Consider the following 16,319-nt stretch of genomic DNA (forward strand, 5'->3'; position numbering starts at 1 on the left):
ATTGCAAGCCATGGTCCTGTAGTAAAGAAAGTGTATTTTTAATGAAATACTTTTGTCTTTTATTTGCTACTCTCTATGCTAAAGCATTTAAGTATATGAAATATACCTGAATGCTGTTTAAAGGAGTTTGTTAGGTGGTAGTTATCTTTGTTCCTTACAAACACATCTTTTTTTCTTATTCAGTTGACCCAAAAAACAACACGAACTACTAAATACAATAACTTTTCTAAATTTATTACCTTGGTGTTGGCCAATGTATGGATTGGGATTTTATGGGTTTTTTTTAATACTTATATTAAATTGTTTGTAAAATTTATGATTGTTCATAATTTAAATATACATAGACACAGCAATGTCTCTCTTTATAATGATTTGCTCAAAGTTTGGCTTACAGATCATACTAAAATTATATTTTTTCTGTTAATTGTTTAACATTGTTTGTTTTTCTAGAATACAGTATATGTATTAATTTCCTTTTTGAAATTGATTTAAATGACCAAATTAATTGATCTTTTGATTGATCTAATGACAAATAAATAAGATCAATAAAAACAAAATGCTCTCTGCTACAGCAAATGGACCAAGTATAGCTCCCACATCCCAAGATCAAAATTCCAATGCCTTTGATTTGTTAGGCATGGGTAAGTTCTAAAGAAATGATTGATTTAATACTACTGTAATCTGCTTATACTATATAACAAAAATAATTTAACAAAAAAAGTATCATTGCTTTTTTAGTACTGTCTCTTATACACATCTTGGAAGAGACAGTATATATATTAAATTGAAATATAGCATATAGCAAGGAGTTAACAACTGTAAGCAGTGTCTGCTTTAATACTAACAAAAAATATTTATATAGCTTGATACCATTGAGCCAACTGTGATATCCAGTTCAGAGAGGAGTTACTAAATACACAACAATATTTCATACACATTATGTTTTTTGATACTGGTCTTCATAAAATTATCTCCTGTCTTCCACCTTGATCCTAACCATTAATCACATTGTGTACTTAGCATCTCCTCCAGAAGATCCCCTAGTAGCGTCTCTACAGCCTCAACCCTCAGCTTGTCCACCACCTGTCCTAGTTCCTGGTGAGTTGTCAAATGCAAACAAAATCCTTAACATTGGCATTGATTTTAATTATCTTTACTAACACAGCATGTTGGCACACCTATTTAATCTTTGCAGTCTGCTTCTTTCTTTATAATCTTCTAATTAAGGGATAATGGTTTGCATGCTGAAATGTCATGTTATTGACACAGTTCATTCTTCCTTTTAAACAAAACAATTATCTTCTGCAATAGGTTACAGGATATTATACATATTCAAAGTACCTCTGGTTGCCTTGGATACAAGATCTGGTTTTTCAATTTCATATTGTATATTCACTCCTTTATTTATTTATTTATTAATTTAAATTTAAAATTTTTTTTGTTTGTGTACTTAAACTGCATTTATTGTTTGGTAAATCAGTAATTATTACACTTGTTCATTACATATCTTCAACACTCATTCACTTCCATTCATAATAATAGTTCTTTTTCATGAGAGCAGCAGTCACGTTTGCTAAGGTGTGGATAGCCTTGGTTTGGGTGCTCAACCAAAACACTTCCTTTGGTCAATAGTTGTAAGTCATGTGACTGCTCCGTTTGAGTCTTGTTTTGCAACGCCAGCAGGGGAAGTGTGTTCTAAACCACAAGTTGAACAAATCATGTCTCCCGTTTCTAAACATTTAATCAAAATATGTCACAAGAAAGTAAAAAAAAAATCATTGCCAAAGAACATTACTACCTGAAACTGCCTGATGCGTAAATATACTGCATCAATTCAACTCTATCTGCAATAACAATTCTTTGTTTTATTTTTCATCAGTCACTCATTTACGTCATTCTTTTTTCGCATTAACTTTAATATTCACTTTTTTCACCTTATTCTATCTTCTTTGAGCTTATCTTAAGCTATCTAAAATAGTAATAACCATGATTTTGTTATTTATTTCTTTGATGAAATGGTGTGAATGCTAGTAAATAAGGTAATCATTGGTACAGTATAGCTGGATTGTCAGCCTTTTTGGCAAACACAGCAGTTGCTACAGTTGTGGAGCTGTAAAGGCTACCAAAGGTTAAATATTAAATCTATTAAGGTTGGAATGGAATTGAAAATGAGGGCATGTAAATTTCAATCACACATGTATTCTATATAGAAAAAGCACACATCCTCAGCCTTTCAGCATGTGATTGGCTGTAATTCAGTGCTTATCGAAAGCTAATGCAGCTACTGTATGGTTCAGTGGTTAAGGTACTTACCCTCCAGCACAGATACTTTGGTTCAAATCCTGTGACGGCATGATTTTTTTGCTCAATTAAAAACAACTTCACTTTTTAGTACTGACACTAACTTTATATATTGTTTGGTATTTTTTTATAGCTGGTCATCAAGGAAAATGTTATAAAAATAAGTAAAAATTACAAGCCAAATCTCTTGAGCATATGTAACAGTTCAAAGGTGAAGTGCAATGCAAATGGTTTCTGTTTAAATCCCATGTGTGACTTCATCCCAACAGATAATCCCCAGCCTAAACCTGTTTCCCAGACCACCAGTAATGTAGCAAGCAATGAGGATAATCTATTGGGAGATGATGCCAATTCCACATCTGGCAAAGCTGCACAGAAAACTAAGGATTCCATTATGGCTCTCTTTGACTCGGGCTCTACACAACAGCAGCCATTTTATAATGTTCCAGGTATAGAAGTAAATTACTTTGAAATACAGTGTACTTGGTATCACAATACTGATAATTAGATAATAATATTGACATTTTTGTTGATTGATATAGGAGATAACAATGTAGTTCCCACAAGGCAAAGTAAGATACCTGTACTTATATTGGTCGTGTGTGCAAATAGAAATAAGCTGAAATAAAATGTTATTATGACCTACATAATTTTACAAATAATTTGAACAAAAGTAACAAAATACAATATACAAAGGCACAGGTATTTTGTTTGGACTAATGTGAGAATATGTAGGATAATATTTATAATTTATTATGCTAGTCTTGTATACCGTATATTTTTGTGTATAAGGTGTTTGAGAAGATTTTCAGCCAAGTTTTGTATGTCAGGCCTATAAAATGACCCCCCACCCCACAATTTCACCGTCAGAAATTCATACTTTCTGCTGCTTTTTATGGTCTGAATACTGCATCTAGCTCGCTAAAAACAGTGCAAAATGCAGGGCTAATCTTCCAAAAAATACCATTTTATGAGATTTTAAATGTTCATTGAAATCTTATTTCCCCGTATTTAAAATTGCATTCATTCATAAGCCTACTACCATTTTAGTAGCTTCATTGCAGTAGTAAGTTTGTGTTACAGACGATCCGCACAAAAGACAAACATGATATAAGACAACTTTGTTTTTCAATTTTACATAGTGAATTTTTCACTGACAGGTCATGCCTAACACGGTATTGCGTTGCAGCTGAAAATTGTACCACAAAACACGCGTTTTCTGAACGCGAACATTATAACAAATGCGTGTAAAAACACACACTTTTAGAATGCATTCCTAACCGTGTTTTTGTTTTGTGGCCTGTTTCTACTGGGGAAAAAACATGCGTTTTTTTAATGACCGTTTAAAAACACATGTTTTTTTGCGCAGCAGAAACGGCCCTCAGACAGCATCGTGCGATGCAGCCCATCACGGTTTATCATCAAAGACACACAGATCCAAGGTGACGACAGATCGTGTCAGCGCATTTGCTCTTACTACATTTCATAGATCATCTAACTGATTTCCTTTTACATTTATAGGTGGAGTATATATACCACAACAGCAACAGCAGCAGCCGCAGCAATTTATGGTAAATGGAACACATCCACAGCAAGGGATGATGGGTAATGGAGGGATGTCTGGTTATCCTGTGCAGGCAACACCTACAGCCACCGGGATGAACACCCAACCAATGGTGATGAACAGCACCCCCATGATGGGTAAGCAAGGAATAGTTCAGAACCAGAGCATGATGACCGGTCATGCAATGATGCCAAACCAAGGTATGATGGGCCAAATGTATGGAGGACCACAAAATTCACAGCTGTATTTACAACAGGTGAGAGAATAATAGGCAGGTGTATGAATGATTTTATGCTGTGAAATATAGCTTGTATTATCCCTTCTATATTTAGCTTTGCAGTGTTAATGCTCTATGTTCACCCAAACTTACTACTGTATAGTATTAATAATCATAGCCACACAATTAACATAACTGTATGTTTAAGCTGTGTATAATATTTTTGTATAATACATGTCTTTAATCTTAACAACTCATTCCATTATTATTGTAAAATATATTTATTTATTTAATTGAAATTAAGATAGTATAATACATACTCCAAGTATCGAAATGCATGTCATCGTGTCAATATTCAATATTTCAACATTATGGTCATCATCAGGAATGATGAAATTTGTTGTGTAAGATAGACATTTATATTAATTCAATTTTATTGTTATAAGTTACACATTCTAAGTACAGAATCGTTGTTTTTATTGTCAACTACAGCAGTACCAAGTACAACCAACAGGCCAGCAGTTCCAGCAACAAAACAAACAATATCAACAAGAACAACAGTTTCCAACACAGACAGGGCAACAATTCCAACAAACACAGCAATTTCATACACAAACTGGGCAACAATTTCAACAAAACATGCAGTATGTCAATCATACAGAGACACAAAGCCAGCAACACCAAATGCCACTCTTTCAACAAAAGATGGCAACACAAAACACACAGTTACAGTATCCACAGCAACAAATGATACAGCAACATTTTCAACAACAGTATTTAGGTTCAAGTCAGCAACAGCAGAGTCAGCCTGCCACCAGTGGAATGGTACATTTTTTTTTTATCTTGCATTAAAATTTACATTTTTAAATTATTTTGAGATCATGTTTTGTTAAAGGTACCAAGTCAAGATTGTAGTTACCATCCATTACCTGTAACTGAAATGTTGAGTCCTATCTAAATTAATTGATTAACTTTTATTTTTATATTTTTGATTAATATAACTGATACAGTGGCGGGTTCAAGTGGGGGGCCCCCCCACTGGAACCCGCTTCCCCCCCCCCATTTTTTTTCCCAAAATTATTTTAAAAAAGGAGAAAAAAAGAAAATGATATTCTGAGAGTGCCATTTCTGGTCATCTAGAGGTGCAAAAGGTGCTATAACTCATAGATTTACTTACATCAGCCTCAACTATTGTCGGGCTGAGGTGGTTTAAGAACCTTGGTTTGTGAAAGCATCTTCCTTCCCATTTCTCCTACTTCAAATTCCTGGATCTGCCACTGTGATAGATGGCACCAACATTTTGGGGTGTTTTTATTCTTTCATTATGTAAAAGTGCATCGTTGAAACATGATTACTAAAAAAATGTGCAGAACATACATTTCCTTTCCTACATAACAATAATTAATTGTGTCATTATTACAGTAAAGTCATCAGGATGTTGATTGCATGTGTCCAGTTTTCTTATCTTTAGATTTTTTTTTCATAATATTTAGAACATTTGACTTGAAGTTATTTACTTTTGATATAGGACTTTTTTATTTTACTATTCTGGTTTCAAGACATCTTGTGATTCTACTATCTTTCTGTTTCATGTATATTTTGTTGTGGGATTTTTGGTTTTGCAATTGTTAATTTCTGTTTGTTAATTCATAACTGTTACTCATTATCCATTGTACTGACTCTAAGAGTTTCATTGCCGATGATTCATGCATTTGTTTAAATATTTGTTAGAGGAACTGTTATGTTTGTGGTACTACTGTAGTTGTTCAGTCACTTAGTTGTTAGCTCAAAACCTAGCCACCAGGGATGGTAGCCTACATATTGTTGATGCATAGTCTTAGCAACACATGATATTTCATTAGAATCTGATTACATCTTAGGAAGGTAATGATGGAAGAATGATCAATAAAACTAATTGACCAATCAGGCAGCATTTTATACCCAGTTGCTATGGTACAATTGAATTTATTTATCTCATTAAAACTTCCTGTAATTGGTTATAATGGAAAAATATGAGATTAATTGACCACTAAGATGATCGATTGTAAAATAACCGTCACATTCATACCAAACAGAGATAGCAAGTACAGTACATACATTTTTTAATACTGATCATATGTTAGTTTTGTTTATTATAATGAGACTTAGTTATGTAGAACTTCTTGTTTTTATGTTTGTCTTGTGAAGGAATATGTTACTGAGAATAGTGATTAAGTTCACTGCTTGACATATCTTTGGTCTTTGAGCAGAACCAGTTAATATAAAAAAAAAAATTCAAATTGCATAACATTTTCACAGCATATTTAGGGCCTTGCAAGTTTCAAACATAAGAGGATAGTGATGGTGGTGATGGTGTGTGCGACATTGGCAAAGATGCAATATGATATATATCATCTGTCATCAAATTAAATACAGTTGTACACAATTAGATGTACATAGTTGTACACAATCCTCATATGCAGGTTGCATAACTAACTGTGCAATTGGAGCGTCATTGTGAATTTTAGTTTGATTAGAAGCAGTTTCTTATGTTTCTTCGCAAATTTGAAACAGCACTAGTCTTTAAAGCACATGTAAGAGAGATCAAAATAATAATGTAAGCCCTTATGTATCTCAGGCATTGGAAATGTAAAGACAGGATTTTTGAAGAGGAACTTTTACATAAATAAACACTCTAAACCATCTTGCATAAAATATCAATTATGGTATTAAATTAGATCAATAATGAAATTACACAAAAAAAAAAAAATCAGCAACCCAGAACAAATGGTCTTCATTATTCAAACTTAACAAAAAAAAAAAAAAAGAATGTTATGATCCTTGTTTTGTATTTGTATGAATGACAACAAGTGTGTGTTATATAATGGTTTGAAAATAGTTGCATCCTTCTTGGCCTATTTTATATACAAAGACTAATACTGTACTGCTTTCTGTTTCATATTCACTGTGTTTGTATGAGAATGAGCTTTATCAAATTAATTGCATGTAGCTTGATTTTATTTCTAATTTTAGTTAACAGTGCTTGCATGTTTATCTTGCTCACCACCATGCTTTTTGTGAATGTTGGTTGTATATATTGCTATGTAATGCAAAATATTACTATAACCCCTATCTGTTTAGGTTGTGTACAAAATGCTAAAAAAAAAATATTTGAAATTATTTATTAATTAAAATAATTCTACAATGAACATTGAATGTGATTTTTGACATTTCCAGATACTCTCTTCCTAATCCCTGTCAGCAAGCTTTTACTTTTTTTTAAACATTTCATTTTTATAAACCCAAAATTGGGATTAAACTTGATGTGGTTGGGGACCAAATTCGCAGGAGGCCAAAATCCCTGTGACACTGGCATGTTTATAACTATTAATTGTCTTTTTGTGTTTAGAGCTACCAGGCACAACAAATGAGACAGGCTCAGCAGTTTCAACAACTGCAACAGGTATAATATACTTTTCTAAGACGTTGATAACTGCAACAAAATTTGTAATCATTTTTTTATTTACAACAAATACCTGATTGACACAAGACAAAATATTTCACGGGTAAATACTAGTAAAGTTTAGCAGGTGCCCTGTACTACAGCATGTCCATGTAAGAGCAACAGACCAATGTTCTTACAACAATTTACCGCAAATGTGAAACGGCCTAATGAGTGTTGCATAATTGCATCTTGTAATTTTACCAGGCACCTATACCTTGTTATGCCTGCTTTCATAACATCCTCCACAGCTTATACCTCGGTTTGCTGATAGTAACATGTTGATTGAATGAAACTTAACATTGTACTACTACGCTACTAATATATTTTAACAGTGATACTGTGTGTTATTTTAGCTAACATTTGTCAACCCTGGAATCCACAAATTTCTGCTAAAATAAGCATATCACCTGTTCCTTGTTTGTGTTTCTGTTGTGTTTTAAAACACAGTTGTTACTTCAAATGTTCTAATAATAAGTACTGCTCTTGAACAACTGTGGAATAGATGTCACATTGTTTAATCATATGACAATATGCCTTAAATTATTCTATTACAGAATTCATAATGCAAATATCAAATGCAAATTCATATGTACTATAATGTTAAAACAAAGTTGACAGACAGACCTATACCCAACACATGGTTGCTTTTTAACACTTTAATAATAATAAAACTATCTATTGTATAAATGCCACGCTGAAGCATACCATACTTAAATACAGTATTTGGGTAAGTGGACAAGAATTGTATCTAAGAAGAACTTGCTTTACTTATATTTCTTTTAACTGTTACAGGTACAACAACAGCTACAGAATATGGGCATCAATGCCAATGGGCAAGCACAAGGAAATTGGGTGCAGCCAGGTATCCCAGCTGCTGCTGGTGGGGGTAGCCATACATGGGGGCAGACTACAGGGCAGACACTCAGCACAAATCTATGGAAATAAATAGATAACTATTATTGTCAAACAAAATCAATTGTATTTTCACAGTCAAGATAGGTATTAACCTCTCAAATTGATATTATAATTCATTTTTAGCCCTCATTCATCCAAGCCTGTTGAAAATATGAAAATCAAGATTTGTTCATCCTTGATTGGCAGTGATACTGCTTGTAGCCACTGCTGTATGCCTTTGTTGACCACTGAACGTGGGCTGCTTGCATACCTAATACAATAAGAGTTATCAAATAAATAAAAAAAAATTTTAAAAAAACACTTTGTAACTTGAATAATCAGTGTTTGGTAGAGTAAAAAGTATATCAATTTGTATGGATATAAACACAAGGATAAGAATCACTGCAGACTGATATGTCTGCTTCCCTCTAAAAAGCCTGAAATCTCATCTTGAGCCGAGTAAGCAATGTTAGGTAATTCTTTGATTATGTCTAAATTCAAAGTACAATATTTTTTTCTCTATTCCATAAAGATAGTATAAACCTATATATTCCTTTGGATTTAAATGATTCTTTTATATCTTAAATTTTAAGCAATTTTCTTTCCTGAAATTACAGTATATATTTTGGTTAAAAAAAATTACATTTGCTAAAAAACAATAATTATAGAATATATATTGTTAATTTGTTAGGTTTAAGTTTTAGGATTGTTTCATGTTTTGCATGTGAAAATTCAGTGTCTAGGTAGCATTGGATAACTAACTGGATTCAGAAACTTATTTGAAAACTTATTAAAAGGTTAAATTTTGATTTTATTTAGACAACACATAAGATAAATTTATATAAATATATTGTGCTTGTGTTTAAAATAGCCTAAAAAATAACTGGATAAATATGTATGATAGCTTAAAATGTACAAAACCTGGCATTCTATTTTAGTACTTATGTGGAACAAATTATTAAGTTAGTGTATACAGCTGAGAATATAATAGTGGTTGGAATCTTTAAAGCTTAGTTCTAGAGCTAAAACTTGATCAAAGCTATCTCCTCATTGTGTAATGGAATCCCACCATTTAAGCGTTTTAAGATTCTAAAGCTAACTTGGCATTTAGTGGTCACATTTCACTAGTTATTGACACAGTTAATCACTTTTATTGCTATTCCTAACTGTGATGTGTTTTGGGGTGAAAGGATTTATTATCCCAACTTGTATAGTTATTTTGCATTACATGTTGATAGCACACATTCACAAATGTTGCTAGTGATCAGTGGTGGCAACAGAAGTAACCTGATGCTAAGCTGTAAGACCAGGGGCTCTGATGATTTCCGATAGAATCTAAATGGGGTCAATGGATAAGTCCTAGTGGGAGCCCAGGTGCCACGGGCCTTCGTGCCTAAAAGTAAATAAGCAATTTTGGGCCATTTTAAGATGTTCTGAGATATTTTAGCAGATGTGGCTGACAGGGGGTTGGCCTATTGGATTGGGCTTAAGTAGCTGCCTCTCCCACCTTGCTGTTTCCCCCACAGGTACTGGTGCAGCAGATATTTGCAAGATAAACAGAATCACCAGGAATGCATAGGGCCTTTAAAATCAGAAATACGAATGTTTGTATAGGAAAATTGCACATGTTTCAACATTGTTCTTTGATATGCAAATTATAAAAATGTATACTGTAATTGCAATTGTATAGTGAATGTCCTTAGGTGTGCTTGGAATACTAATCTTTGAAATCTTGTAGACAACCTGCAAGGCCTGATTTGTAAATGTGTAATCTTTAACCAATCTTTAAATTGGCAACAAATGTTAGATTTATTCATGGTAGACTATACCTAGAAACAGTTGAAATTTGTAAATATGTTTACGTTTGTACAGAATTATTGGTTGATGTTGTCTTTTTCAAATGTTTTTCTAATCTTGGAAAATGCATTCCATTTGACACCGCTCTACCTTTATTTTTTGACTGTATCAATTCCATCTGTATAGCTTTCGAATTGAGTATTATACCTACCTGTAAATGATAGAATAATTCTATACCCTATTCTAATATTAACTTTACCTTTAAAATAGGTTACAGATTACATCCTATTAATACACTTTGACAAATGAATGTAATCTGTGGCTATGATCAGTGGCTGACTTGCACCAATTTTAAGCACTATCTGCAGGTTGCAGACAAATAAAAAAGAAACATGGGCTCGTAATGTTAACAGAAGGATTACTAATAAAGGGTCATTGGGTTAGAAATTTTGGGGGTATTTCTCTGGGCTTAAAATGTTATCAGTGGTCCATCCATTATCTGAAATGTGATAACAGGTCACAAATTGTGTCTTGGATGTAAATTTAAAATTTGGTGTCACTTTATTTTAGTTAATATTCTGTGAAAAATGTTTAAATAACATAAGGATGCTTTTATGTGAATATTATAACTACTGTACCATTTATTTGATTGTGTTGTAAAAGTATGTCAGCCTGTGTCAAAAAGACAAGCAGCAGTATATTATAGAAATAAACAAAAGTTGAAATATAATGAGTCTTAGTTTGTTTCTGTTTGGTTTATTTGTAAACTGTTAGCAAAAGGCCTCGAAATATGGCTGCTGTTTCCTTGGAAAAACTAAACTTGGCTTGACACATTATGTGAATGCTGGCCAGAATTAATTACAGTAATCCATATGAAATATTGTTTTATTTTTCATCTACAAACAGTGACATTAAAATAAAAGCCATGCCTATTATATAATATATATATATATTTTTTTACTTTTCATTCACTATCCTCAATTGGTTGATAATGTTCTGAATTGAATAGAAATGTTATTACATTATACACATTTGATAAGCTGAAAACAACTTCTACTATGATTATTCTCACTGAAGGCCGATATTTCCATGCGAGGCTCTCAACTAAGCTTTATCGGCCTGTGTAGAGTTGGTTAATAGTGACCAAGCACACACTATTCCAACTGGCAACATATATCAGGTCGGGATGTTTACTGCTTTGACTGCTATCAACCTAGACCAACCTTCTGTACGACAGCCAATAACAAATGACAAAGCAATGATGTTACAATATCCACGTCCACCTTACAAAGGTTGCACCCCTTCTCTTGATTAAAGTCCTCATAGGAATATAAATATCACGACCATGTGCCTTACAACCGCCGATTCACAAGAGGAAAGTCACACATTCCCTCACTAAACTGTGCCAGGTGAATGCCTATTATGGTACTGGTACTGGGTATTTATGTTACGCCTTTCCCTTGCGTTATAAAGCGAAATCCATGTCCATGTAAACATACCTTATATCACAGAAGCCTGTAACACTCCTGAGATATTTAGAAGGACCTGTGTGCATGCTTACAATGTGCAGCTTATATTCACTCTGTGGCATCGCATATTTCTTTACTAACTGCGCACAAATTGTAACAACTTTTAGCAAGGTTTGTATTCGCTTGGTAGGAATATCTCAGGAAATCGGCAACATTTTGCACACATCCAATGTAATATTTTATCTTGTGTGAATTGATTAGTTTTATATTCATACCATTTTAACACCTTTCAAGTTTTGTTGTAGATTTAAAATGATTTTTTCTTGCCGTTTTTCTTCTTCTTTAAAAGCTATTTTATTGGCTTTCTTTGCAAGTCTTCTTTCCTAAAATGATAAGCAAGAAAGATATAGTAATCAACAATAATTTCAACTTGAAATATCAAGCTTTGATGTATGGACCATCGACAGGCACAAAAGAAAAAGAAAAGGATCTAAACCCAAGTACTGTATATATTCCTGCCAATACAGTACATTAATAATAGTTTTCACAGTATCAGTAATTTAAAACCCAGTTTCACTAGGATAGGGGACCCTCATCGCCACAAAAATTGAGAGGGGGTATGATACTGTCTATCAACCTACTGTAAGCATTATTATATTGTACTGCTACATCAACCTTATACTGTAGTTCTTTACAATAATAAACAGACCAAAGGAATCACATGGATTGGCAGCTAACTTAACCTACTCCCGACCAATTTTCAACTTTTTATAGCTCTTTAAAGCCACTATCAAATTTTATGTGAAAAATAAATGTGATATGCCCATATTTGGATGTACAGTAATATGACATCATCATGCACACATATGGGCACCATCACACACATTTTTCACATAAACTTTGATAGTGTGGATAAAACTTTAGCAAAATAATATAAAACAAGATACAGCAAAATAAAATAAAACAAGATACAGCATCTGTCTTAGAGATTTATCTTAAAGGTTCTTTTTCTCAATACAGTACTGGCCTATGATTAGTGTACAGTTAGCAGACATTGGAAAAACACATTAAAGTCTCACTCCGGAGGAAAAATATTTGTTGATACGTTGTACAACTGATTTTTTTAAGACACAATAAGCATATTTGACGAAAAACTTGGGATCGGTTTAATGAGAGACAGATTTTGAATATTAAAAAACTAGTGGAAAAAGGGGCATAACCACCATTTTTTCTACCTTTTCCCACAGTTTTTAAATGTCCAAAAATCTGTATCTTTTTTTTCCATTTCAACTTTTTTATTGCCAAAAACAAAAAAAATATACACAACTGGCAATAGAAGGTTAGAAAATAGATTTCTCTAGTCAAGTTTAACCACCTTTACAAATTACACAATTAATTATTACTATTATCACCAGAATAATAATAATAATAATAATAATATTAATAATAATAATAACAGTAATAATAATATAGATAACAAAAGAATATACTTAATATTATATTATTAATTTTAACCATTCTGCTAACAGAATATTCGGTGGTCATTGACATAAATTAATTACGTTGACACTTAAGCAAACAAGACAGTAGAACTTATTGTTAATAGTGATATTAGGATATTAGTGTCAAGAAATAAATTTTAAAAATCTTGCTTTCTTCTTCAATAAGGATTTTACGGTATTTGAACTGTTTATTATTTTATAATTTTTTAATTGCAGTATCACAATTCATGAGTAAATATAGCATGCTAATTTGTGTTGCATTCATCTAATAAAATATATTTAAATTGTTTTATAAAGCAATACTACAAAATTTTATTCCATGATTTTGCCCCTTCAAATCCGATACAAACTTTCCCTAAGAAATACAAGGTTGTGGAATGGCTAAATTAAACAGGTTGTTAAATCAGTTACCATGAGATAGATCAACAGTTAAAAAGTAATCATTCAAATTATGAGGAGTTCAATTATGATAAATATCAGAAATAAATTTAAGAACATGTAATCTGTGACAGTGTAGCTTATAAATATCTAAAATTGTAAGTTCATATCCCTAACTTTTCGTTAAATAATCTTTTTGTGTCTTAAAGAAATCAGTTGTAAACATACAATATTTTTTCCCCTCCAAAGCCTGGCTATCCCATCTAAACTCCAACTGACCAAAACATGCTGGGTTTATCTTTTTCATGTAGTAATATTCTCTGCCCCAGCACCTGTTCCAATACTGAATAACTGTAGGCTTTTACTAGTTTGAACACCAGGTAAAAAAAACATTATCTGGGCCAGATTCAGCCTTTGAAATGATTTATCTTCTATTTTAAAAGGTCAACCTACTTTTCGTTCGGCCTTGACTACATCTTTTCTTTGTCGTTTTTCCTCCACAGACTCTTTCTGACCCTTTTTCCTTGCTGGCAGTGATTGTGTTGTAGGTACCTGCTCCTCAATTATCATCTCCTTCTCTATCTGCTTCCTGGTTGGTCCTTTCTTATCCAGTACGTCCAATGGCATTCCACTCTTCTTTGATAGCTTGATCTCATTATGTTTCTATTTTAGGTAATTAATGAAGGCTTCATCAGCATATCTAACAGTAATATGTGCTTCATGCCCTACCTATGAAACTCACATTTGTTACTTTTATATTTAAGATATCTCTTAGAATTATTAAGTGGTTATACAGTATTTTTATTTGATATGATATAACTATAGAAAATATTACTTGATACAAGAAATAGTATAATGTAATTTTTAGTATAATGTTCATTTCTATGTTTTACTATCAATGTGTTACATTTCAAAAGCCCTTGATGTTAACCCTTTCCAGTTGTATGGCGTCGTGACGACGCCATCTTTGACCATACTTTATAGCGAGGGGCGTACGTACGCCCTGTATAGATTTCGTGATAATTTTTTTTATAGCTATGCTGCCCTCTATAGGATTGTTTGAGAGTGATGTAGGAGTATTTCTGTAGAGGGCCTCCTGTATTCAGACCAAATAAAATGCCTGCGCTCAGTAAAAACCCGACATTTAATGTAAATGATGTAATTTCTCAGCTTTGGTACAGCCTAAGGTAATGGTAATGGGGCAGACTGGAAAGGGTTAATGATGTAGCTTGAGAAGATTTTTCTAAAATAAATAGGGATATTCTAACAGAAAATAAACTGTAGTGCTGTACATATTTCTGCAGTATATTAATATTCCTAATGACAGTTTCATAGTTTTCACAGTATCAGCAATTTAAAACCCAGTTTGAGTAAGATAGGTGACCCTCATCGCCACTGCTGTTGCCTGGTGTTACATCACTGCCTTGGGATGGAAAAGGTGTGAGGTTGCTTGGTCTTGATCAAGATTTGAACACAAACCAAGCAGGATTGCCAGGGTAAATCAAACTATCAAATCATCAGATATCTAATTCATCATGTCCATATACATAAAACAAGGCAGAGATGAGGACCATCCTAAAAGTCAAGCTTGCCTTGGTTGGAAAGAAAAAAGTACATATAGAATGTTTTCAAAAGCAAAAGTATACACTGTAACAAGATCTTACTTTTGATGGTTCTGTAATCATTTTTGGATGGTTGTACAAGTTTGAGTAGGTGCTCAATATTGATTCGCAATCCCATTTCTCTTTCGGGGGTTCCACCACAACTTTCTCAAGGTCATCCTCTTCATCTGAACCTGATTCACAATCAATGATTTTATCTCTTGAGTCATCAAGATCTGTTATAGTACTAGAAGCAGACATTACAAAATGGTAAGTAGTCATTGCTGATATCCCTGTACAACTTATATCCTCTAATCAGTGCAATGGGAGACCTAACAAATAGTGATTTGGTTCACTGTTTAGGAATCCTGTCTCTGCCTGTTTGTGTTCACTTTTTTCTTTTATTGTGCATGTTTTGAGGTGTAACCTGTTGTATATCTCTGAGGTATAATAAATGAAATGAAATCCTTATTGTGTTTCTACTCACATTTTAAAATTTCCTTGAAATGTTTAGATTTATCTACATTTTAAATATCTATATTTATCACTGCATAAAAGATACTGTGTGTCGGAGACAAACAATAAAAGATGAATTGACGTGTTTCGGAACATAAATATATTTTATTATAACGAATATTTCGTCCTCATCCTAAGGACTTCATCAGCGTAACTGATTCACATTGCAAAGGGCTTAGTAATTATACAATAGAGGCTGGGTAATTATACAAACATATTTTATTAGAGCACAAACATTTCGGCCGTCCCTGCAACCTTCGTTAGAGTGTAGATGTGTATAAGAGACAGGTCGTGAACAATGCCCCTATCTTTGTTAAGGCCGTTAATATGGGTTTTTAAGCGATGAATCCATTTGGTTTCCTCGCACCGTCTGTCCTTAGTGGATTTGAAATTGGAGCGTATTATAAGGAAGCGCATATCGTTAATATCATGGTCAAGAGAATTGAAATGCAAAGATACAGTGTGATTAGAGTCCTTATTTCTAATGGTATCACTGCATAAATATTCTACCATCCTTTTTATAGTATATATTCACCCTGATGTTCTGCTTTGTACCCCATTGGAAATAAATTAACGTTTGTTGATTTTATGGGTCA

General features: G+C 33.0%; 2 protein-coding genes across 10 annotated transcripts in view; one reads left to right on the top strand and one right to left on the bottom strand.

Annotated features, from left to right (window-relative positions):
* LOC117122231 (stromal membrane-associated protein 1-like) overlaps positions 1-10,976 on the top strand; it is a 23,745-nt gene extending 12,769 nt beyond the window's left edge. For 2 of the 9 annotated variants that reach the window (XM_033267750.1, XM_033267749.1), the window contains exons 8-14: positions 573-641; positions 1,021-1,098; positions 2,571-2,750; positions 3,823-4,121; positions 4,575-4,907; positions 7,471-7,524; positions 8,359-10,976. In XM_033267750.1, coding sequence (XP_033123641.1) covers positions 573-641; positions 1,021-1,098; positions 2,571-2,750; positions 3,823-4,121; positions 4,575-4,907; positions 7,471-7,524; positions 8,359-8,511 — 1,166 coding nt within the window. In that variant the 3' untranslated portion in view covers positions 8,512-10,976. The remainder of the gene's footprint in view (positions 1-572; positions 642-1,020; positions 1,099-2,570; positions 2,751-3,822; positions 4,122-4,574; positions 4,908-7,470; positions 7,525-8,358) is intronic. The other 7 variants (XM_033267748.1, XM_033267751.1, XM_033267753.1 and 4 more) reach the window with 7 other exon arrangements.
* LOC117122233 (protein LTV1 homolog) overlaps positions 10,781-16,319 on the bottom strand; it is a 9,949-nt gene continuing 4,410 nt past the window's right edge. The window contains exons 8-10 of the mRNA XM_033267757.1: positions 15,271-15,454; positions 14,060-14,269; positions 10,781-12,109 (exon numbers count right to left, since the gene is read on the bottom strand). Of these exons, the coding sequence (XP_033123648.1) occupies positions 11,996-12,109; positions 14,060-14,269; positions 15,271-15,454 (508 nt within the window). The 3' untranslated portion in view covers positions 10,781-11,995. The remainder of the gene's footprint in view (positions 12,110-14,059; positions 14,270-15,270; positions 15,455-16,319) is intronic.

This window comes from Anneissia japonica, unplaced genomic scaffold (assembly GCF_011630105.1).
Source record: "Anneissia japonica isolate Jap-2015-1 unplaced genomic scaffold, ASM1163010v1 scaffold287708_len1499824_cov190, whole genome shotgun sequence".
NCBI lineage: Eukaryota > Metazoa > Echinodermata > Crinoidea > Comatulida > Comatulidae > Anneissia > Anneissia japonica.